This window comes from Melanostigma gelatinosum (genome assembly GCF_949748355.1).
Source record: "Melanostigma gelatinosum genome assembly, chromosome: 3".
NCBI classification, from domain to species: domain Eukaryota; kingdom Metazoa; phylum Chordata; class Actinopteri; order Perciformes; family Zoarcidae; genus Melanostigma; species Melanostigma gelatinosum.
This window is the reverse complement of record NC_136636.1, coordinates 11,903,511-11,926,623: the sequence shown is the minus strand read 5'-3', so window position 1 is coordinate 11,926,623 and position 23,113 is coordinate 11,903,511. Positions and strand designations below refer to the sequence as shown.

Genomic DNA, 23,113 nt, shown 5'->3' with positions numbered 1-23,113 from the left:
CAGGGTTATACCATGGAGCGAATCTCCTTTGTTTTACCAACTTATTTTTTAAAGGCGCAATAGAGTCTAGTGTCCTTCTCAGTGAGCTTGTAGCACTGTCGACAAGATGATCAATCTGGGTAGGACTAAAGCCAGCACAGGAGTCCTCAGTCACATCGAAGCATGGTATCTTTGTTGTACTACAAGTGTTATTTTGAAAAAAATATGATTTTTATCCATTTTTGTGAATATTTATGAAAAATAATAATCAATAGCTTTACTGTTGAAAAGTGTAGCATGACCGAAATCACTTCACATATCAATGGGCTCCTCTTTGTTGTACTACAAGTGTTATTTTTGAAAAAATTATGATGAGCACAACTCAGATTATCCGTTTATCTCGGAAAACAATTAAACATTAAGTCTCACCCAAACAGCATCAACAGCAGTTTTGGGCAGGTCCTCATTTCCACAGAAGGAACGGAGCTCATCCATTGAAACTGGAAATAAATATAAATGTAAAAGTATATTAGTGCCAAGTTTGTTTGAACTTTTAAAATAATTCTTTGAATATTTCGAACAATACCTGATCCTTTCAGAATTTCTTCAGCCATTTCTCTTCTTAATTTTTGAAGAGATTGTTTTGATGAGTCGATGTTAAAAGTCTGTGGAATGTTTGGAAAGTCCATCACCGTCATCTTGGCCATCTGTACGAATGGAAAAACAACACACCTTGTATGAATTTACATAGTAATACAGCATATTGTTTCATCTATCATGAAGACAACATGTTGCTTAGAATAGCCTGCATGACAAAGATCCCACAACTGGTGTCATCTTTCTGGCAGGTGTGGGTTATCTGGCCAGGCTGCCACTTGATGTTCACCCAGTCCTCCTTTCAAAGACTATTGCGGCGCATCTTGAAATACTGTCTACAGGATGAAAGGAAAATCATTTTGGTTTACATTTGCACTTACTCTATGGCTTTACGAAAGGTTTGCATAACCTTATTTCCCATAATCTCATAAATAATTACCCAAATCTCTGGCCAGCCTTTCTGGAGTCTTCAACTTCATTTGACCCTTGCAGAGGATCAACCACAAAAATGTGGTTTGAAAGGGCATGAAGATACTGTTTTAAAAAGTAATATATTGTTAAAGCATGTTGTAATGACCGTTGCTTCCCAATAAAAAAAGTCACTACGGTTGCTGAAATGTTTGTTCTGACGCGTGTCATAAATAACAACGTCGTTTCCAATATAGGCATTTTATTTCTCTCATAATCAGAGTTCCACCACTTTCTCTTCAGTTATCCATTTTCCAATAAATCATAACATTTGCATTCGTTAAATGTGCACAGTCAAAAACTGTTTGCTTCTGCCTATTAGCAACCACCTGTGTCCAATGACCCCACTGATTATATGACCTGTGGCCTGACTCACACCGGAAAGTATATTTACTGTACAAAAGAGAATCACAAGTGTGAGTAAAGACAAAATAAATCAATATAATTGTCTGATATTAGCTCATTTATTAGTAGAGCTGTAGATGACAAAGATCTGATATTTAAGAGTCCACATTTAATTATCCTATTTTGTTGTACTGTTGCGGTAGTTTTAACTTGGATTAAGTTATTTTGTTGAACTCCTCGATCGTTTATTTTTGATTTAATTCATTTAAGTGGCCGTGGGGCAGACACAGGCTCTATGTGGTTTTGCGTGAGTAACTGCTCGAATGGAAGCTCAATAAGTGGCCAAATAATATAGATAAATAATCTGCCTATATTTCCAGAGACGTTGGCAGGAGATTTGGCATTGAGCAGGTGTTTATACATTATATAAAGATATCTCATATGTTCGATGTTTTACACTCTCTGGCTTGGTAGAGCAGGACACACTTTATTGGGCTGGGTCGTGATAGCTTTTGAATCAAATGATGCCGAATAGCAGTGAAACAGAATAACAGGATCGTAAGTATTGTAAGAAAGAAACCAACTCCAGATGTGACGTTGAGAAAAAAGAAAAGGAAATGCTGTATCTGAAATAGTTTTGCAATGACATTGATTCAATGGATTCAAATGTACTTACATTAGTTTCAAATCCATCATTTATACATCAAAAATGTATGTTTAACTGCAGTGACAGTACGTTGGTTCCTAGTGAGTTAAACATAACCATGAGGCTGAGTAGACATCATATGAGACATGATTCTCTCTACATTTAATCAAATGGTCCAATGCTCATTATTCAGTACACTCTTAATTGAAAATGAGACGCTTTTGTTCAGAATTTGAAATCTAATTCAATGAGATGATTACCTGACTGTTACTGTTGTCTTAAGTCTTAGTGCTTGATATTACCACATCAAAAACATCTCTAAATATGTCATGTTTTATACCTTTCTTCTGCTCCCATTTGAGCAGCACAAGATATTCAGTGTAATTACTATCTTTTAAGGGATCCTCATTTCAACTCGTTTTGGTGGATTCTGTGGAGTCCAGCCCTGTAATCAGATATACAACACAAATGATATGATGCATGTCGAGTGAAGCCAATGATTTATTTCGACCATGGCTTTAATATGTAACCTGAAGGAAAACGTGCAATGTATAAAATGATTTATTTCACAATTTTTTGACATATAATGTGAAAGCAAATACATTTTATACTATTAATTGCCCTTTGCATACAGTACTCCAACTTCAACAGTAAACAGCGTTTGGTGAGGGGCTGATGTTTAGGTTCAGTGAATGTTTTAGCTCAAATTCCAAATACATGCCATCCCTCCATAAGGAGTGATAATAAATCATACATCTGAAACTCTTGCAACAAGTGTGACAGATATCTCAATTTTGAAACAATAGTAATGGCTATAATTCAAAAATGGAATGACTCACAATGACTGCCTCCCTGTATCGACCTTTGTGTTCATAGAGCTCATTTGTACCGTTTCTTCATAGCTTATGGAGGTCTTGGGCCCTTTTACACTGTCAAAGTCAGAGGGCATGTCAAAGAACAGATCATCATCAAAGCAGTCCGTGTCAGATGGGGATGCCATGAAGGGCAGTTTTATGACCAAACCAGTGAGCAGCCCACCAACTGCAGATGCTACGATGGTCGAGAAGATAGCTGCCACCTGGTAGAGAGCTTGTTCCTGCGCAGTACGACCCAAGCCCGGCTTCAGTCCAGGAATCAGCCTCTGCAGTTCCAGGAGCTTCGGATCTCCCTCGGGTGGAGCACGATGGGCAAAGATCTGGTACATGCTGGGCCCGTAGGTTTCTTCAGTGGCTAGGAGGATGGCACAGATCCCTGCTGTGGATGATATGAGGCCAGTGAGTCCGTGCAGGTTGTGAATACCACACTGGTCTTGGATCCTCATGTGCCGGGCCATAAAGGGGGTCAGGTACCTGTATCCAAAGAAACAGGCAGTGCAGCCCATGATGCCCAGGGCGTACGCGGCTACAGGGGAAATCATCATGTCCACAGAAGCCCCAACAGTCACGCCACCTGCCAGAGTCACGTTCTGAATATCAGCCATTGTGAGCTTGCCTCTCTTGTTGAACACTGCTGAGAGTGCAAAGGCGGTGATAGTCGATGAGCTTAGACCTAAAAAAGTGTGGAGTATTGCTCTGTGCTGATCGTCACCCTTAAAGGTCAGAGCAGAGTTAAATGAAGGCCAGAACACCCAGAGAAACAAGGTTCCCATTAAACAGAGGATGTCAGAGTGATAACTCGTGATCGCTTTAGAGTGTCCCTCATTCAGGCTCGGGCGGTACAGCGCAAACGTCACCCCGAGACCAAAGTAGCAAGCAAACAGGTGAATAAGAATAGAGCCACCTGCATCAGTGATTCTAATGTATTTCAATACAGCCCACTCTGTCACAGCGAAGAAAGGGATCTCCAGTAAAGCCATGACCAGGAGCTGAATAGGACTGGTCTTCCCAATCACAGCTCCGAAAGAGATGAGCACCACAGCACAGGCAAACTCTGCATACAGCAGGTTGATCACTCCCAGGTGAATTTTACCAGCATAGTAAAACTGGAAGAAACCTTGAATCAGGATCGCCCACTGGATCGAAAATGTAGCCGTGAGAAAGTTGAAGACCATTCCACTGAAGCCATAGAATCGGAAGAAGGCCAGCAGGCACCCGAAGCCTATGAAGATCATCATCTGCACGTCGGCAAAGTAGGGATAGTCTTGATAAACGGAGTTCTCCATCGGGTTGGTCTCGTTGTTTTGCAGCTTAGCATTGGCATTATCATCATAAGTGACAAAAAAAGCATAAAGAAGTAACATGACAACCTCTGACAGTAGCACGAACGCCGGCAGGCGCATCTTCAAACTTGTAGATATATTCATGATGATGGACAGCTCACAGTTGCTCCCCCAGCAGCAGGAACACAACTTTATACCTCTACTTTTATCAGATAAGAGCTAATGGCTGTGTGTGAGGAGCATAGGCCCAATCAGCGCAGACTGTACTTTAATCCTTCAGAATTAAAGACTAATAAGGATGCTGTAAAACGGAGGTTTGCATTCATTTGACACAACAAAAGTAAAATGAAGGCTACATTCAGGCAGTACATGTTGCACCACATAGCAGTTGTTAAATTACAGTTTTATTCACAATAACGTTGAGTTTTTCATGTTAATTTAATATTCAATGCCTACAACATTATTATTGCTGCATCTTGCATCGCGCAAATCATATTAATATACCATTAAAAGGTCCATGAACATTACTTTTGCTTAGGGTTTACAAAATGACAGTTGATCTGAGATTAAAACAATCAAACAACATTGTGTAGTTTAATGTTCCTAAAAGTTCTTGATTTTCCACTGCTCTCATTCATTCCTAATATGGGTCTGATGAGTAAAATGCCAAACGTGATATAAGTGTAGTAGATTATTACACTGAAGTGTCACAATCTGAACTAATAAACTTCTTTCAGGAACTGGCCTCATGACCCAAAGGACACAAAGTGATTATTAATCGCATGCCTGGATGTTGTAGTTTCCTGCCATATCAACTGGATTGCTTTAATTACTCTTCCTGCTAGTTGTATCTCACCCACAGCACAGAACGACAGAGGGGAAGGAATGATTCACTGATCCTGGTCACATGTAATCGTTATTCATTGTACTGTTCATGATATTCTTCATTCATTACATTAATTTTGTTTATTTTATCGTTTATTTATTCATTTTCTGTGTATAGTATAGTTAGTCATATAAATATTTCCTTTATAAAGAACTTGATCATTTGATTTGTGTGTATATGAAAAAATACGTCACTGTACACCTGACTTTGAGTTCCTAAAATCGTTCCTGGGAAAGTGCTTGAGTTTAAAATGAGCCACTTTAGAGGCTGTTGGCCATGTTGGCTAGCTCAAAAATGATCCCACTATTCTCAGCTGTTTGTTTTTTTTGTAGTTTGACTAAAATAATTTTAAGATTTTATTTCTGGCTGTTTACCTTTATTGGGTGCTAAACTAAAAAGTCACAGGAAACAACTGTGGGTGCTGAGCTACAGAGACAGAGGACACTGTAGTTCAGCTGCATATGTGCAGACTGTAAACTGCTGGTCATCAAATCAAGATGCTCCATTTTTGTTGTTTTCAAGATTGTTTGGATTAATGGATTCAAGTGAAATTTAGTTGCTTCAGTTTCAGGGTCCTGGTATTGACCATCCTGCTGGTTCACAGTCACACTGTCATGGCTTAGTAACACCATCTTTGTATCTATAAATGCTGATGTACCGAAAAAAATGTGTAAAGTAAATATCTATCTATCTCCTTTTATGACAAAACGTGACTGTTGAGTCTATTTGGAGTAACCAATTTGGAGAAAGACATCTCAGTTTTGTGTAAATGTCTGCTAATTCTGCCCAGAGAAAGACATTACTTTTAAGATGTGATAATGACAGGTGATGCCAAATGTAGATTGTGTATCTTGTGATCGTATCACGGTCCGGTTCTCGTGTACATTCACAATCCGTGTATGGTTCGTTCTTTCATTATTTCGTTTAAAAATAAAATCAAAAAAACTAATAATCGGTTTTGTTTTTTTGTTTTTCTGTTTTAAAACCAGAACAGAAAAACGAAATAACAGAAAATCAAAAAACGACGTTTTTTGATTTTGGAAATTAAAATGGGAAAACGAAAAATAAAATTAGGTGAAGGTTTGTTTTGTTTGTGTGATATTTTGATATTGAACGTGACCCGGAACCCCAGGGAATGCTGGGACGTCATAACCCTGGAAGAGCGGTGATGGCGAGTTACCTTTTGTTTCGGGGGAGTAGGCGACTCGCTTTGAGAGCAGAGGATCTCACGGTAGAAAAAATCGCCATGGTTTTTCAGGTAAGGCATTTTTAATCAACATTATAGCTAACGTTACAGTCAAAGCTTCAGTTAAAAGTGGACCTCCTCGCCACCACCGCGTTCGCTGCCGGAGAGGGCCACTTTATTTAGTGTTTTAGATTGAGTAGGAAATCTCATTAGATTGAGATCTTTCAATGAACTGTTGCAGCATTCTTGAATCAGAGTCTATGGTTGACAAGTCCAAATTGTGCCACTGTTTAGGCCAAGTAAAATATTCAGAACACAATTATGACATTAACGTTCTCATGATAAACAATGTCAAAAACAACCACATCTGACAATATAATGTAATACTAATGTTAACACATAAAGCTAAATCGTTTCTTAAAGTTTTATAATAAGACCTGCTATGTTGTGTGTGTGTGTGTGTGTGTGTGTGTGTGTGTGTGTGTGTGTGTGTGTGTGTGTGTGTGTGTAAATTGCCATGGTTAATCTAAAGCTGTCATAAAGACATTGCAAACAACATCAACTGTGTAATAAATCTTACTTAGTGGACTGAAGGACACTTGATGACAACAGTCGTAACCATTCCTCATGTTTTTAAAAGGTGTACAGTCATAGTAATAACTGTGTCATGTAATTCTTATGCACATCATTTCAAAGTGTTTTCCAAAATGTTTATTTCAGGTCCGTGCAGACAGCATTTATTTAACCGACGACCACAACCAAGGCATACTCCCTGGACACGATGGTGTGTTCAAAATCACTGAGCTCCAAATCAGTGGCCACTATGAAATACATGGGGTGGACACCACTAATGAGGGCGCTTCCTGGCAAAATCCTGTGCACTTTGCATTTCGCCGCCCACACAGTGGTGGTGCATCTGCTTCCTCAGGATCTCTGCCTCAGCCTGCACCCAGAGCTACTGGACCAAAGATGATGCAAAGGTGAATACACTAAAAACGTTCATCATTACAAATTCTGTTTGATTGTAATGTCTGTAAGTACAACATAGTTTTGGAAAATGGTGTATTGCTTTGTAAATGGGCCTAAATGCTTTGTTTACATTTATGTTTAGGAATATCTTAATAGCAGAGGTGGTTGATGGTAAACCCGAAACCCGGAAGACAGTGGCCGTCAGGTTCACTGAGTTCGAGGCTTCGGTGGGCAGTATAAGGGCCAAAGTGGCTGAGGCCCTGGGCCAGGATGAGCCAATTGTGTTAATTGACAACCATGGCAATGAAATAATTGACTGTGAAGGAACGAGAGGTACAGACTAACATTTTACATTATAATTCAATGATGTCAGTTACATATTGAACATATTGAGACATCGGTGACCTTCAGTGTCTAAACTTCATATTCTTCATCATGTATACTTCATATCCAAAACAATTGTCCTGTGTTGTTAATAGATATTAATACCAATCCATCCATGCAGGTTCTGCATTCTGGAAACAGCATGCAAGAAAGATTTATGCCGTGCCAGAGGAACAGCTCCAGAGGCTACGGGGGAGTAAGAGAAGGAGAGAAAGGTATTTAAACATCCTAAATGCATGTCAACATAATGCCTGTGATAAATTACTTATCAAAGGTCACAGCTGATGTGCTGTGATTGGCCTGAGATAATTAATTTGGAAAGGATTCTTCAAATCTAGAACAGCTATTCTTCCGTAGTATGTTGTCAATGTTGTAATGTCCAGGTGAATACACACTTAACACTGTCTTTTGTTTATTTTTCAGTCGTCATGAGGACACAGAACTCCCTGAGGTCATTGATCAAATTGAGGAGGTCGTTCTCGCATCCCAGGGTCTACAGGAAGTCTCCAGGACCTTGAAACAACTTGTCCAGTTTGTGCAGGCCAACCCGCACACAACAGTTTGTCTCAACGACCATCAGGCTGCAGCTGTGAAGGCTGCCTTTGCCTGCATCATCTGTGGAGGTACTGTTCCTAGAGGTAGACCGTCTGTATTTGCTTTAAAATGTTCAGTGCTCTGTTAGTGTTAATTCAAATGTGTTATTTACAGGAGGGAAAACATTTTCTCTGTTGCATATTTTTTGTTTAAAGCAGCAACAAATGTTAAACATATGGTAAAGCAGAATTAATTTACTTATGCATTGTGAACATCTATTCAAGAGGATGTTGAAAAGATGTCAAATCATATGGAGGCAACATGAAATGGTAATTTCTTGACTTTGTCCATGCAGATCCTATGAAGGAGCCCATATTCAGCAGCTGCTGCAAAAGTCTCCTGGGTTGCTGTGCCTGTGTGGAGAAGTGGCTGGAAAGCCACACTTACTGCCCAAAGTGCAGAGATGTTGAGTTTCACGCCAACAAACAGTCAGTGGTGGGGCTGGACGATGCACTGGCTGCACTGCACACATTATTTCTTTGATCACACTAACAATTATTTCTATTAGTTTGTTTTCTGTTTCACAACTGTTTCAATGTTGTGATGTATTCAAATAGTTAATTCAATTGTGAGTATCTGCTCCTGTCAGTTTTATATGCATTTTAATTGTTCAAAATGCTTATTATTATTGCTTACAAGTATCTTTATTTGTAAGGATTTTTTATATTTTCATGCTTTACAAGCATTTTAATTTTGTTTTAAGAAATTATTTGCGTTTTGTACTTTATTTTTATATATTTTTTCTATTTTTATATATACTCCATTTTTATAGTAAGCTAAAAGGGTTTTATATGGTAACGTTCAAATTAACATTTACATTTACATTCAATAAAATGTTCTTGACATTTCTTAGAACTGTTTCAGTGTACATTTTTATTTTGACAAAAATAGTGGTCCACATGCAGTACACACATGCAGTCACACCATCAAAACATTTCCTACATGCCTTTCTGTCACATTCAGCAGGCAGAAAAGGGCTTCATTGAAAATCGTATAGTCACTGTTGACCACACTGTCAAAAATGACAGACAGATCAGGGTAGGCAATGGCAAAGTCCTCTTCTGCCCGGCTCCTGTCCTCCTCAGAGTGAAAAGGGTCCACACCGAACGTTGACTCCCTGCTGAGAGAGGATCCCAATTCCTGCTCATATCTGTCTGCAGCAACAGAAGCAGTGGGTAGCAGGTCCTCTGATATTTTGGCTGGGCATCCTCCTGCTGCAAAGCTGTTAGGTATTCCTCTGCCTGGTAAAAGTAAATAAGGATTTTTAAATTATATTGTTTACTGTTTTGTTTAAAACCATTTTTTTAAAAGCACAGGCTAACATTACTCATTCACAATATTTAGATGGACATTTGCATACCTGGAATCCTATGTGCATTCCATGACTCTACAACCCTTGTTAACCCAATTTGGCTGAGTGGGCACGTCAGGTTTGATACACAGAATTTCACAGTGCTGTCCTGCATATCTATGGCCTCCTGGTCAACCAGGTGCACCAAGGCCTGCTTTAGTGGGTAATTGACACGATTATTTATTTCTGGCCAGATCCGCTCCACCCTTAGATTCTGTTGTGAACACAAGATATGTTAGAAAAATAAGTGAGGAAGATCAAATGTTTATATTAGCTGGTAATTGCTCCGTATCTTAATTACTGTGATCAAAACTGCCAACAAATCCTGTCATATTCTGTTTCTAAACAACCTTCATATTCCATTTGGAAATCCATGAATGTGACACAGAAAACCATGCACTGTAGCCATATGAACTGATTTCACCAACAAATAACTTGTAAATGAAAGTACCAGCTAATGATACAGGTCATAATGAGACTGCTGTCTTTTAAATGGCATATGACTGCCCTATTTTATATCTTATAGACCTATGTATTAATGTCAATTGTTTTATCTTTATTATGTTCTTATTGGAGCCCTTCATTTTGAGTACAAACAGAAACATTTACCCTGGAAGATGTAGTCTGGACATAGGGTTGCCTGCTGAGGTTATGCCTGTGCCTGGAAAAGATTTCCTGAATGAAAAGGCACAAATAAAACTCCTTCCCATGGTCAACTCTCACTTGGTCCCACATCCCATTGGTAACCACTGCAGATCTGGAACAAATGAGTGTGTATGTTAATGTAACATGACTACTTGGTGTCACAGACATACATGGAAGAAGTCAAATACAGTACATTACATTGAATGAATTAAATGCATAGCAAGATCTGCTGAAAAAACATAAAAATTCAGTTTGATATGATGAGCCTTATAAAAAAAAATTACATTAACACTAAATACATTTGCCTTGACATTATATCACTCACTTGTACACCTCCTCATAAATAATGAGATTGTTTTTATGGGCATGGTAGCATTTGCAACAATTTTGCTGCTGTAGCCATCAACTGCCACCACATGAGTTACTCCAAACATGGCAAGCTTCTCGTTCTGATCCATGTGAATTTTGTGGCCCATATACTCTGCATGATAGGGGATGGGATTCAGATTACGAGCACCCTTTAAAAAAAGATAAACATAATTTAAAATGATTCATTCCTATGTGTAGTGCTGGATGATATGTTATCATAATGATGTGACATCAGTTGATAACTCTGAAATATAATTACAATTCTTCACACACACGCGTATGTATGTAATGTTAAGATAGTCATTACTAAACATGTCATGTACGGGAGTAGAAAGTAATATATTTATCCATGAAATGTAACATTAGTGGAAAGGATCAAATACTCTTATAAGTATAGCAAAAAAATGTACGTAGTTACTTTCCACCACTGTTCATGTGTTTAGCATTTATATAACTCCCTACGTTACTTACATGTCGTCGCAAATCATGGTAAGGCTGGTGTACTTCTCGTAAGACTCTCCCAACCCTGTTTTCCCCGGCACGCACGCCGATTGAAGACAGGTATCCTGTCATAAATTTACGGCCATAGGATGGACCCGTCTAAAACAGATAGGTAAATGAATATTCTCCAACAGATAAAGATGCCATGCTCATTCAAGATTTTAATCACATACCCTGTATATTGAAGAAATCACAGCAGTTTCCAACTCAGTGTCGGAGACATGATTTCGTCTTCTTAGGTTGTGTGCCATGCAGAACCTCCTAACGGACATGACAGAGCACTGTGGAGCACCGAAACGCTGCAGAGCGGTGCTGATTTCATCATGTGTTTTCCCACTCTCAAAAAGTTGAGTTATTAAGCCAGAGTAGGGCTCAAGTGCGGCCATACCGTTCCTGGCCCGTTCGTTCCTCCACTTGTTGGCGCTTCCCAAGACTTTTGCCTGTTCTTCTTCGCGGGTGGAAATCAAAACAAATCCATAGTGTTTCCGGTTCCGGGTCACGTTCAATATCAAAATATCACACAAACAAAACAAACCTTCACCTAATTTTATTTTTCGTTTTCCCATTTTAATTTCCAAAACAGAAAAACGTCGTTTTTTTGATTTTCTGTTATTTCGTTTTTCTGTTCTGGTTTTAAAACAAAAAAACAAAACCGATTATTAGTTTTTTTGATTTTATTTTTAAACGAAATAATGAAAGAACGAACCATACACGGATTATTCACGCTCCGGAGCAGCAGAGGCGGCAGAGAGAGAAAAGAGAGAGAGAGAGGGGACGATACAAAATATAGACGAGGAAGAGGAATACGGACTCCCATGATGCATTGCACTGCCAACGTATGCAAACAGGAACATGGCTACCGGTGCTTAACATCAGCAGCCTATCGTTTCAATACACTTCTGTTGACCCGACACAGTCTGTGACAGTATAATATTTGCTGTGCCTCCGCCACAGAAGAAAAGCCTTCTTAGAGTGTATCGGCGGAGCAGCAGACCTTCTAAAAAACATCATCAATCACAGACAGGTAACGGTTCAGTTAGCTCGGTCGACGGCTAACGTTAGAATTGGCGTTAGTCGCCACAGCTATTCACATCAATTCACTTGCATTTAAAAATGTTGTTGAAATATCCATGCGTCAAATACGTGTTTAATGATAAGCCGAAGTAAAACACGACAACGGCGTCTTAACGGTTTACTAGTGTGTCCTTTAAATGTCCACGGACATCTGTAACGTTAGTGTTTGTTACGCGGAGCGTTGACACGACTGCACTTGGAAACCACATTTGTGGATTCATTTCATTAAGAGACAGACGTCACTATGACTTCTGTTGTATTGTCTCATAATGAAGCTGGTTTAAGGAATGTAAACTCACCAGTCGAGTGAGAGTTTTCTTTGCTGACGTTCACCCTCATATTCACCTGAATGTCTGTATGGACTTATGAAGAAGTGCCTCTCTGTGAAACCATCACACCTATCTGAGAATAGTTCCAATCCACCCTAATACAGACGCTGCACTGTGTATTGTACTGTTTCTGTGATTTACTTTTATTTTTATAGTAACATCGGTATCTTGACTGCTGTCATGATTAGATGGTAAATAAATTAGGCTATCGTTCTGTTGTTGTTCAGTTCATTACCTGAGTTTAAAGGGTAGAGCTGGCTTTTTCCATATTTTTTTTATCGTTCATCGTGAAAAGACCAAATACCAACCACGCATTATTCTAATACATTTATGAATTTCTTTCCCTGTCTGTGGTTATCTGACCCAGGCCCATTCATTCTCATAGAATATGTACGTCTTTATGATATCAATGATAAAGTTTCTTAAAAGAAAAAGCGCCAAGTCTGTTTCTAAAACCGCTGGGCACTGTAGAGTTTAGCTATCATTATTTAAACAGGAGTTAAGAGTCGGGGCATGCATTAATCCATATGTAGTGCTTTGTGGCAGTCGGTCAGTGTAGGATAGGCTCTAAAGAGGCTAAAGGGTCCATGTACATTGAAGACATGTCACTCAGTGTAACATGTGGCTTCCTGATGTGTTTTCATAGTTTTTGGATGTCATTAGAGGTCTATGACAAGGAGGAATAATATATATTAGGCTTTGGCTACATAGACTTCTTATTAGGATCAATTCATTGTTGGTTTTAGTCTTTTCACAGGATTATCAACGCAGAGTATTAAGTCATCTGTATAGATATGTTCAAAAGAGAACATTAATTTAATTTCACCACCGTGTAGGGGTTACATCAGTGTAATGAGTGAATGTGTACCCAAACAATCTCTGCTGTCATAGTGTCCTGGTAATTCATCAATCAAGTTTGTCTTTGCAATAACAATCATTGGCGATAACTGAACAAAAACAGCCACGCTAATAATGGAGTAATCAAAAATGTAATCCAAAAATGTTTTAGTATTAGTTGCAGCCCTAGTTTTAAGAGCTTGCGGTCTGATGGATATTAAGCTGACCTCCTGTATCATCCTGGGAAGGTGTTACTGCAGCTTTTTGTCGCTTCCCTTGGCAGCAGCCTGCCTGCTGCTTTCATCCACTTTCAAGGCGGGGCCCAGTTCATCTGAAACAATCCTGTGGTCTGTGGAACAGGTCCAGGTTTGTTTTAGATGACGACATCAAAACAGTTCTCACTGCTGTCAGCTTTGAACCAGAGACTGGTTAAAACTCACAAGTTGAATCTGACCTCTGTTATAGAAACACAAAGGATGTCACTTCTATTTTAGGGTGGCTTTTTATCTTGAAGAGACTACAATAGGAATGTATAACTTCAGTATGTGAAATAGTGCTCTAGTGATATGATTTCATTCAATTATAGGCACTTCTTTTAAGAAGTAGATTGGAAATATAAAGTAGTAGAGTATTTGTTCCCAGAAGTATTTGTGTCTTTTGAACATATCTGTACAGATCATTCCATACTCTGCTTGGGTAACTAAATGTTTTACTTAAGAAGGTCCTCTACCGTTGTCTTTCAGTGTGGGTCAACATGGCGAGTCCAAGGACCAGAAAAGTTCTGAAGGAAGTGAGAACCCAAGACGAGAATAATGTAAGCCTTCACAGCAACCGTCACTTATTAGTCAAAATAGTGTCCCCCCCCCACTGGACCCTTATAATCCACATAGCTGGTGGTAGCAGGTGTTTTGGGATGCCTGCAAAGTAGCACAGGTTCACTCTCCTTCACAAAGTTTCCCCACTTTCATCAAGGATCAAATAAAATGGTGGCAGTAATTTTAGGTCTGAATTTCACTGCCAGTGGACATCTTGTTGGCCAGCATCTTTGGTGCTAATCTTTGACAGAAATGTGTCCTAAACTAAAAATGAAAGCACAATATGAATACATGTAGTATTGTTCTATTTATTTAACTGACACTGCAGTGTGAAATGATTGTGTACAATGTTAAAACACATGGGGTTAGTGGACTTTTTGTATACTGTAGATATTTTCCTTAATACTACAGGATCAGGGATCAGAGATGTGTAAATGTGTTAACTGTCCCACGGGCCTTGTTGTTTTTCAGCTATGTTTTGAGTGTGGTGCCTTTAACCCTCAATGGGTCAGTGTGACCTATGGGATCTGGATTTGTCTTGAGTGCTCTGGCAAGCACAGGGGCCTGGGCGTACATCTCAGGTGAGAATAGTGGACCGTATTATGGTGTTGATGCTTTTGAAAATACTGGACAGCCTGATAATAATGTACGGTATCTTTTCTGCCCCGTCCACAGTTTTGTGCGCTCTGTCACCATGGACAAGTGGAAAGATATTGAGCTTGAAAAGATGAAAGCGGGAGGAAATGGAATATTCCGTCTATTTCTTGAAGTCCAAGATGATTACGATGCGACCTGGACATTACAGGAGAAATACAACAGCAAAGCTGCTGCACTCTTTAGAGACAAGGTGAGGTGTGCAGGTGGAAAGCTCTTTGGTCAATTTGTCTATTGGCAGAACGATCTAGTTTTTGCTGAGGTGTCTTATTTTGATCATCCTGTATATGACAGGTTGTAACTTTAGCCGAGGGTAAGGAGTGGTCCATTGAGACATCCCCTGCCAGAAACTGGACATCTCCTCAACCCAAGACCAGCCTTTCATCCTCTCATCGGTAAAAGTGATTCCTAACACACTATGGGCAACGGCAAATTACAGGACAGGCATTAAAGCGGTGAATTCATGTTTCTATCAAACAGCTCTGGAGGACCGGGACAAAGCTCAGCAAAACCTGGAGACAAAGCTTTTGAAGACTGGTTGAGTGATGATGTTAACTCGTATCAGAGGTGAGAGCCTCACATTCTCTACATTTCTTCTATTAGGCACTTGTCTGTTGGTTTCTTTGTCCAAAGTGTTTTATTTCTACATTATGTCTTCATGCTTCGTTAGTGGAGGGGGCTATAGTGGGAATCAAGAGAATCGGTATGTTGGCTTTGGCAACACAGTGACCCCAGAGAAGAAAGAGGATGACTTCATGAACAATGCCATGTCTTCTATTTATTCAGTAGGTCACCATCTATATCTCTTGTTCGAGTTGTAGTTTTTAATATATTTTTCTTCCCCCGTGGCAATGTTTCTAATGTTGAAATTTGTTTTTGCAGGGCTGGAGCACTTTCGCTGTTGGAGCTAGCAAGTTTGCTACTATCGCTAAAGATAATGTAAGTGTATTTACATGATAAACACTTTATTGTTTTTGTGCTGTACGGAATTTGATTTTTCTGCATGAAGAAAAAAATCCAGATAATCCCCAAAACAACCCTCATAAAAAATAAAGAGGTCATTCATATTTGTTTTGTCTTTTCCCTCTCCTATAGACATCTAAACTTGCAAACCAAGCAACCTTAAAGGTAAGACTGATGTAGTAACGGGTAACCTGTTACTAGAACTACGACCTTTTGTCTGCCTGGATTGCATTTGAAGTTTTCTTCTGACAGCTCTGTTTTGTTGAGTAGGACCCCTATAACTATAGGGAATTGGTAGTGTTAAAACAATGTGTGCCATTTTGGTAAATCTCTTACCATATAATGTAAATGTCCAGCTGCAATAACTGTGTGACTACTTTAATATCTCTTTGCCTTCTCTGGATGTAGTTAAAGGGCTATAACGCACCCCCAGAACCGGTAAAGCAGATAATAAGTGCATGGCGCTTTTTCTGCATCATGTTTTTTTTTTTTAAAGATTCTCATTACCCATTTTTTTTTTACATTTTTGTTAGCTTGTGAGTTGTTTTTTCACACTACAAATATTTTGCAAAATGGTGAGCACCATCTTCTTTGAGTTTATGGATAACCTGTGGAAGACAGTTTGTAACTGTATTGTGAGATGTGGATTGAGTTTAATTCCTACCCCCAATATAGAAATGTTGAACTGTTCACTCGCATCCATTGATAGTTATCCATTCATGCATGGCGTTTTTGTGTTGACTGCTAACCGTGTCGTAGAAGTGTAATGGTATTTAAAAATGATTAAGTTTGGCATTAATCAACATCAATGCAGAGCAACATTTGGTATTTCTTTATGTACAGGTGTTTGCTCCTCATCTGTTCTGTTATTTTCTATAAGGAAACAACAACAAAAAATCCTGAGAAAAAATTGAAATTTACAATATTGTAATCGTAGTTCTAGCTCAGGTGGAGCCCTCCACTGGACATAATGGCGTAACCATTCAATCAGGACGTCCCTACCCGAATACATGTGGAACCCACTGTAGATAAGGCAGCACACATAACACAGCTGTCTGCCATCCTTCCCATGGAAGTGTCGAAAGTGATCCCACTGCTGCTGGCATTGAATCCAGTGCGTGGTTGGGCAGGCCGGGGGCAGCGCTCTCGGCGTGCGTCGGGGCACTTGGAAGCAGGCGTCGTGAAGATCCGTCCCAGTGACGAGGCCGGGACGGGACGGGTACTGACGACGTTCTTCAAGAGGTGACTCCATCTGTGCAGATGAGCAGTCAGCGGGCAAACTGCTGTACACTGAAGAGAGAAAGGCAGACAGCTGTGTGTGTGTTGCCTTTTATACTGTAGGGCCCACACAATTCGGGTAGGCACACCCTGATTGGCCAGCTGTGCGTTTCGGTGGGCAAATACGTGCTCACGATTGGAGGAGTACGATTGTGGGAGTATTACCCACAGAGTCCTGTGTGAGTTAGAACATAAATCCTATATGTAGCATGTTTCTTTGATTGTCTTAGGAGGCAGAGTAGAAAAGCAAAGATGTTGTCTTTTGATATTTTGAATATAGACGAAGACTTAAAAGGCTTCTAGTGTTTCACCAAACTCAGTAAGAAATTGTATGCAGTGTTGCCTCATAAGAGAAGTTTTTATAACCATTACACCCTCTAGTGCTTGCTCAGTGTCATGGTGAATGGGAACGACTGTCGCTTCATGCAACTTCAGAACAAGCAGCTCAGTGTCTTGCTCTACTGTGAATGTTTAACTGTTTCTGATTCAAGTGAATTCTCCCCTGTCACTTCCAACCAGGCTGCAGAGTTAGGACAGACATTAAATGAGAACGTTATCAAACCCACCCAGGAAAAGGTAACATTGATGTTTGAAGTTGTATATTTGGTGGTGGGTTAGAGAAAACAAACAGCTTCAGATGTGAATGTGCTATTTTCTGTCTGCGTCAGTTTATCTGCTTCATGCCATCTTACATTAAACGACAAAAGCTGCAGTTTTATGGATGCAAAAAAAAAAAAAATCAAACCTTTGATTTCTCCAGTGACTCAGCAATGGAATTTGAAGAAGCACACAGCTCTGAGCTGTTTATTTGGGAACGGATGTGAGTCAGATTGAACTGTCGGTCACAAGTACATTTAAGCATTTGGAGGAACCGAATTAGATATCATGCCTCATATCAAGGCATTCAGATTTTAGTTTAAATGTTGTAATTAAAGTCAAGCTTCACTAAATAATGTTAAAAGTTGAAATATCACAGTCTTGGTCCATACGTTTCTCCTGAAATGACACAACCTGTAGCTCTTTAATTGACAGTTAGTTGCTCCCTGGCTTTGTAGATTCAGCGTGTTTAAGCGTTTGCATCAGAATAAGCTTTGTTTTTAAGCTAAATCCCTGAGGTCCTGGTGAGTTGTTTCCACATAACTGCTCTAACTCTTTACTGTCAAGTGAGCCGCTCCTGGAAGTGTCTTTAATGAGATCAAATGAGTCCTCTTTAGCTATACGTAAACTTGATTTATTTTGGAAAGGCACAGAGAAACTAGTTTTAAACTAAACGTTTTGTCTTCTAATGTACAGTTGGCGTTTGTGGTTTACAATCTCTATAGTCAGCGCTTTTGTAACGCTCTTCTTGCTCTCTTGCTGAGCGGTTATAGCTCCTTTTACTTTGGACTTATTTTCTCTTGAAGAATAACCTTTTGTTGGATTCAAACAAAAGGTTATTGTTTTCTCTTGTTGATTATCATTGCCATTAACAAAACGCATCACAACCTGCTGCTTATAACATGTGAGTTAAACAATGGATGGATATTGTTTTTAAAAGTTTTTAATAATTTGGCTCATTCAGGTAAAAGATGGCAAATTTCTAGATGAAATGGCAGTCGGCATCAATGAGCTGGCAACCAAGGTAGGACGGGCAGACCTCTGCCACGCTGTACAGACGCTAAACCAGTCTCCTGAGCTGGGAACAGAAACGCTGATCCAACACTTTAAATTTAAGATAGGCTGAAACTGCAGAGCCAGCCTCGGCCCCCTGCAGCAGACCCCTCAAAGGAGACTGGTTTCGCTGTGATAATGAATGTTTGAACAATTCTAATTTAATGTCATCTCTCGTTTTTCTTGCTGCCATTTTTAATCTGGTGGTGAGTACTTGGTGTTAGAAAACAAACGTGTTTTCAGTTGTATTTTTACTCAAACTGTTGCTAAAACTAGAAATGCAGAATAATAGTTTAATTTGTTGTGAAGCTAATATTGATTGTTTATGGACTTAGATTTAAATTCCTTCAGTTATTCTTTCAACCACCATTCGTGTTTACCATTGGATTTAATTTTCAGATGAAGTAAAATACCATTTGTTTCTTACAAAGTCACAATGTTTTAACACGTGCAGCTGCTTAAAAGTCTCGTCTGTTCTTTAGGTTCAGGGAGCTGGTTCAAAATTGACAAATCTCTTCTCGGGAAAACCGGAGGATGAGTAATAACAACTTCATACATGTTTTTTTTTTTTTTTTAATATCCCACAAACAAATCTGTTGTACTGTGTGAATGAATGCAAGGCAACATGGAGATGGTGTTTTGACTGTGTTCAGGTGTACCGGAGAGAGCTACCAGAACATGGATGCCACTGAGGGATATCAGGGCAGTTCTAGCCAGCCGGTCTCAAAGGACTTCTGGGAAACCTTTGGCAGCAACAACTCCTTAAAGGCCAAGCAATCACCCAGCAGTGACAGCTGGACCATCGCGGATAATTCTGCAAAGAAGAGCTCTGACAGTTGGGACAATTGGGGCTCCGAAGCGGCGTCCAACAACAAACACAGCACAGAGGAGAGCTGGGAGGCCTGGGACAACAACTGGGAGAACGCAGAGGGTAAGACGAAGAAGAGTCCCACGAAACCTGCTGAGGAAACCTGGGATAATGCAGACTGGTAGTGACCTCACAACCAATACATCGCCTCACCCTTCTCCCTCTGTTTCTCTCTCTCTCTTTCTCACTGGCACTTTTAGGGAAAGAGCTGTGTCAGCTTAGTTCCCATCAATCCATTCAAAAATATATTTATTATAAACCCAAGAAATGATAAATGAAGCCCGGGGTTAGGTTTTGCTCATTGTTAAAGGAATATTCTTAAAATATACAACCATACTGACTTGCAGTCATGTATTTTATTGTAAATTGCCTTCATCAGCAGGAAGTAAGAAGTCAGTGTAGATATGGTCATAACTCTCTGCCTGGGCTCCCCAAATATATTCCTCTTAACGGTGAAGAACAGTGTTCATACCGTATGGGTTTAATGATACTGGATCTCAATTCAAATACAACACCGATGCATGACGGAGAAAAGCTGACACTGTAAATATCAATTCTTGTAAATACAGTATGATTGACTAAACACAAATGACATGATTTTCTGTTTGTTCAATCAAATGGATTTGTTTTGCCCCGGGACCTTTTGCACATTTTGTTCTTATAAATGTATTTTGAAAAGCATGTTTGATTAAATCAGAGAAACAAACAACCGCTGGAACAAGTTGGCTTTCATGAATCAAGTCTGTGAATACGTAGAATTTAAATTCAATAATCCAATGTGTAATGAGTTGGAGCTACAGTAAATTACCTTTTGTAGTATTGTTTCATGTTGGGAGTTTTTGTTTTCATTTTCTTTTGTTTAAAATGTGCAAATAGTCGGTGGGTTTGAAAACAACGCTGTGGATACATTATCATGTCTTGGAAGAGCAGAAAATGGACTGGATGGTTAAAAGTTTAATTTGTTGTGTCCCAAACAAATAAAGTTGATCAATAATTGCCCCGTTTAACTTGTAAAACAGTGAAGTTGGTGTTCACGTTGGTGTCATCAATGAGCTGTGAACTATTTTTCATCCTCACCATCCACACCTGTCTGCGACTCCCACTCAAATACTTTTTTATTTTTTCGACACATCCTCAACATCATTTTAGGTTTTTTTTGATTTGTTATGCAACTCTTCAAGTGATGTTACTTTATGCTTCAACATTGTTTTTTACTTTACAGCTGAATATATTTGGGTGGAGAATTATCAAGCAAAAATATCCCAGAAACCAATCACGAAATCATATTCTGAAGCAATTCCAATAAAATGTCACAATAACAGCCAATAATTATTGATCTACTTGTGGGTTTACCTGACTTTAAAGCCGGCTGATACTTTTTGAATTAAAGCTTTCAAAGTAGAGATTCAACATTTGGTATTTTCTGATAATTTGTGTCTGAAGAATAAATATGCATAGTTTATTGTAGATTGCACACAATAGTCTCATTTCAGGTTAATATACATGTGTGTATATATGTACTGTATGAGTGTGGAGGTTGTTTCAGTAACAGATGTTCGCTGCACGGTGTTGTCTGTGAGCCTGTAACTTGTGACCTCAGATGAACTCACTGGTAATTCTACATTTCATCTCGTATGAAGCACCTCTGTGTTCTCCACATCTGGGTTATTGCACCTTAGTCCTGTGTCGTGAGGATTTGATGTCTCAAATCTTCACACTTGTTAACGAGCATTATACACTGGATGTTAAGACGGTCATAGCTGTCAAACACTTGTTATGAAGTTATTGGGCAGCTGCAGCTCATTGTTTTAACAATTGGAAATGTAATGGTGTGAAGTTGGGTATTTGACAAGCCTGTAGTAAAATTCAAACGAGCCATCGAGGTTTAGAACTAGGACAATTTTGCAGAAGCTGACTTTCCCATGTGGCCTTTAATTCCCTATAACATAAGGAGTTGCAACTTAATAATCATACTGTAAAAGTTTAATTTGCCTGTTCATGTAATAACCTACAGATGCCCAGTCGTCATAGAAGATGCAAACCCCTCAAACTGAAGTTAAATACACTTGAACCAACTCCAGGTCTGGATTTGATTTTTCTAAATTAGTTTACAACAGAAGATAAAGTTAATGACTTATATGAGAAGACATCTTTGGTTTGCACCTGATTCTTTGAGGCTTGGTGTCTGTAATAATTGGCCAGTTAAGTATTAACTGCTCATAGCGCAGTCTACCAATGCAATTAAGCTGCTGGATTGTTTGTTATATTAGGGTGTTATAACACTTTGCTGTACCTCTGTAGGCAGTACTCCTAATTAGTAAAGATATTATTTTATTATCGCAGGTTTTAACGTTGAAGGCCATTTCCTGGGAACTTTATTCCATGTCCATTTCCTCATGTCCTACCTCTAAGAAGTCTTCAGTTTACAGCGGAGTTTTTTTTAGTTGTAACTTTTAGTTTGTTCTGAACCTTTCAGGGTTGTTTTTCGATGTTGACCGTATTGCAGCAGGCTTTGCTGTGGCTCATCTTGTCTTTGCTGAATGAAGTGTGTTACAGCAAAGCAACAAAGATGGGTCTATAGCATTAGTGTGTATCCGTGACATTACAATGATGTAAACAAAAAAAAACAACGATCACTCCTGGAACATTTGTGTCACTGAACCTCTGTAGTCGTGTTCATGTCATGTGTTGAAAAACCTTAAGCAGCTGTGACTGCTTTCTCTTGATGACTGGTGTCAGTTTGCTCGTGTGTCTCTGATGCAGTGAGGTGTACACGGCCGTAAATCACCATCAAATATATATCGTTCACCCCCAGCCTTCCTTACTAAAGCTTTGTGTCAGTCATTTTGATTTATTTTCATTTTATGATGGCATGACTTAAAACATATAAACTGCCAGAAAATGAATAGAAGACTTTGTTCTGTGATATCTGTTTTCAAAAGAGGAATATTTGAACAGTCTGAAATCTGTATCGGAGCTGATAGTTCTGAAATACATCTTTTTATGGTGAACATGAAACACTTATAAACTGCAGAATATGTTAATGACTGAAATGCATCCATAAGGTCTTGATATAAGGTGATTTCTTTCTTTTTTTTTTATACACCCGATGTAATCTGAAGCCAATTCTAAACTTTAACTTTCCAGAGCTGTAGTTTGGCTCAGTGTCTGTGCCTGTCGAACATTTGAGATCGGGTATGTCCGTGTGTGTTGATGAAACTATTATATCAGAAATACTATTTTTGATGTCATGCATGAGATGTAATGTGGAGCTAAATACATTCAGCTGTTTGATTTTTCAAAAGTCGTCTCCTCAGTGAGTTCCAGTGCAGTTGTCTGCTTTGCCCCCCTAACCGTTTCACCAGCAGCCATCCCATGACGTGAGCCAGTGTTATCTACTCAGTTGAGGCTGAGGATATATTTTACCTGTACACATGGTTTCTGTGTTGAATAAAAATGAATTGTGCCGTGAATGCCATTTGCTGCCTGTGTGGTGCAGAATCTAGAGTCATTTGTTGATCCTCTTGGAGAGAGAGACTTGATACACAATGTGGTTATGTTGGTTCG

The 23,113-nt window shown here is 39.2% G+C and overlaps 4 protein-coding genes across 9 annotated transcripts; 2 read left to right on the top strand and 2 right to left on the bottom strand.

Moving 5' to 3' along the window:
• Window positions 1–2,870: 2,870 nt before the first annotated feature.
• rh50 (Rh50-like protein) lies at window positions 2,871–4,337 on the bottom strand (the record flags this gene model as incomplete). The annotated part of the gene is made up of 1 exon (XM_079266064.1): window positions 2,871–4,337. One exon carries the CDS (start codon window positions 4,335–4,337, stop codon window positions 2,871–2,873), a length of 1,467 nt encoding a protein of 488 aa, XP_079122190.1.
• A 1,988-nt stretch (window positions 4,338–6,325) lies between these two features.
• Window positions 6,326–8,695, top strand: LOC306775604 (uncharacterized protein; the record flags this gene model as incomplete). The annotated part of the gene is made up of 6 exons (XM_079266063.1): window positions 6,326–6,337; window positions 6,986–7,245; window positions 7,377–7,567; window positions 7,740–7,833; window positions 8,042–8,241; window positions 8,508–8,695. The coding sequence occupies 6 exons, from the start codon at window positions 6,326–6,328 to the stop codon at window positions 8,693–8,695; spliced, it is 945 nt and encodes a 314-aa protein (XP_079122189.1).
• A 394-nt stretch (window positions 8,696–9,089) lies between these two features.
• Window positions 9,090–11,513, bottom strand: LOC306775690 (uncharacterized protein). Of its 5 annotated transcripts, XM_079266161.1 has the most exons (6): window positions 11,252–11,513; window positions 11,049–11,177; window positions 10,534–10,726; window positions 10,173–10,320; window positions 9,573–9,777; window positions 9,090–9,453 (listed from the first exon to the last, which is right to left on the bottom strand). In XM_079266161.1, the coding sequence occupies exons 4-6, from the start codon at window positions 10,296–10,298 to the stop codon at window positions 9,131–9,133; spliced, it is 654 nt and encodes a 217-aa protein (XP_079122287.1). In that variant the 5' UTR covers window positions 10,299–10,320; window positions 10,534–10,726; window positions 11,049–11,177; window positions 11,252–11,513; the 3' UTR covers window positions 9,090–9,130. The 5 variants fall into 5 exon arrangements, 4 of the variants coding, with proteins under 4 accessions (XP_079122287.1, XP_079122286.1, XP_079122288.1 ...); XR_013771883.1 differs by lacking the exon at window positions 9,573–9,777; XM_079266160.1 differs by lacking the exon at window positions 10,534–10,726.
• A 411-nt stretch (window positions 11,514–11,924) lies between these two features.
• On the top strand, window positions 11,925–23,024 carry arfgap1 (ADP-ribosylation factor GTPase activating protein 1). 2 transcript variants are annotated; one of them, XM_079266026.1, is made up of 13 exons: window positions 11,925–12,102; window positions 14,062–14,132; window positions 14,605–14,714; window positions 14,809–14,980; window positions 15,082–15,182; window positions 15,268–15,354; window positions 15,458–15,572; window positions 15,670–15,726; window positions 15,883–15,915; window positions 17,548–17,604; window positions 18,590–18,649; window positions 19,161–19,216; window positions 19,332–23,024. In XM_079266026.1, exons 2-13 carry the CDS (start codon window positions 14,073–14,075, stop codon window positions 19,669–19,671), a joined length of 1,248 nt encoding a protein of 415 aa, XP_079122152.1. In that variant the 5' UTR covers window positions 11,925–12,102; window positions 14,062–14,072; the 3' UTR covers window positions 19,672–23,024. The 2 variants fall into 2 exon arrangements, with proteins under 2 accessions (XP_079122152.1, XP_079122153.1); XM_079266027.1 differs by lacking the exon at window positions 17,548–17,604.
• The last annotated feature ends 89 nt before the right edge of the window (window positions 23,025–23,113 follow it).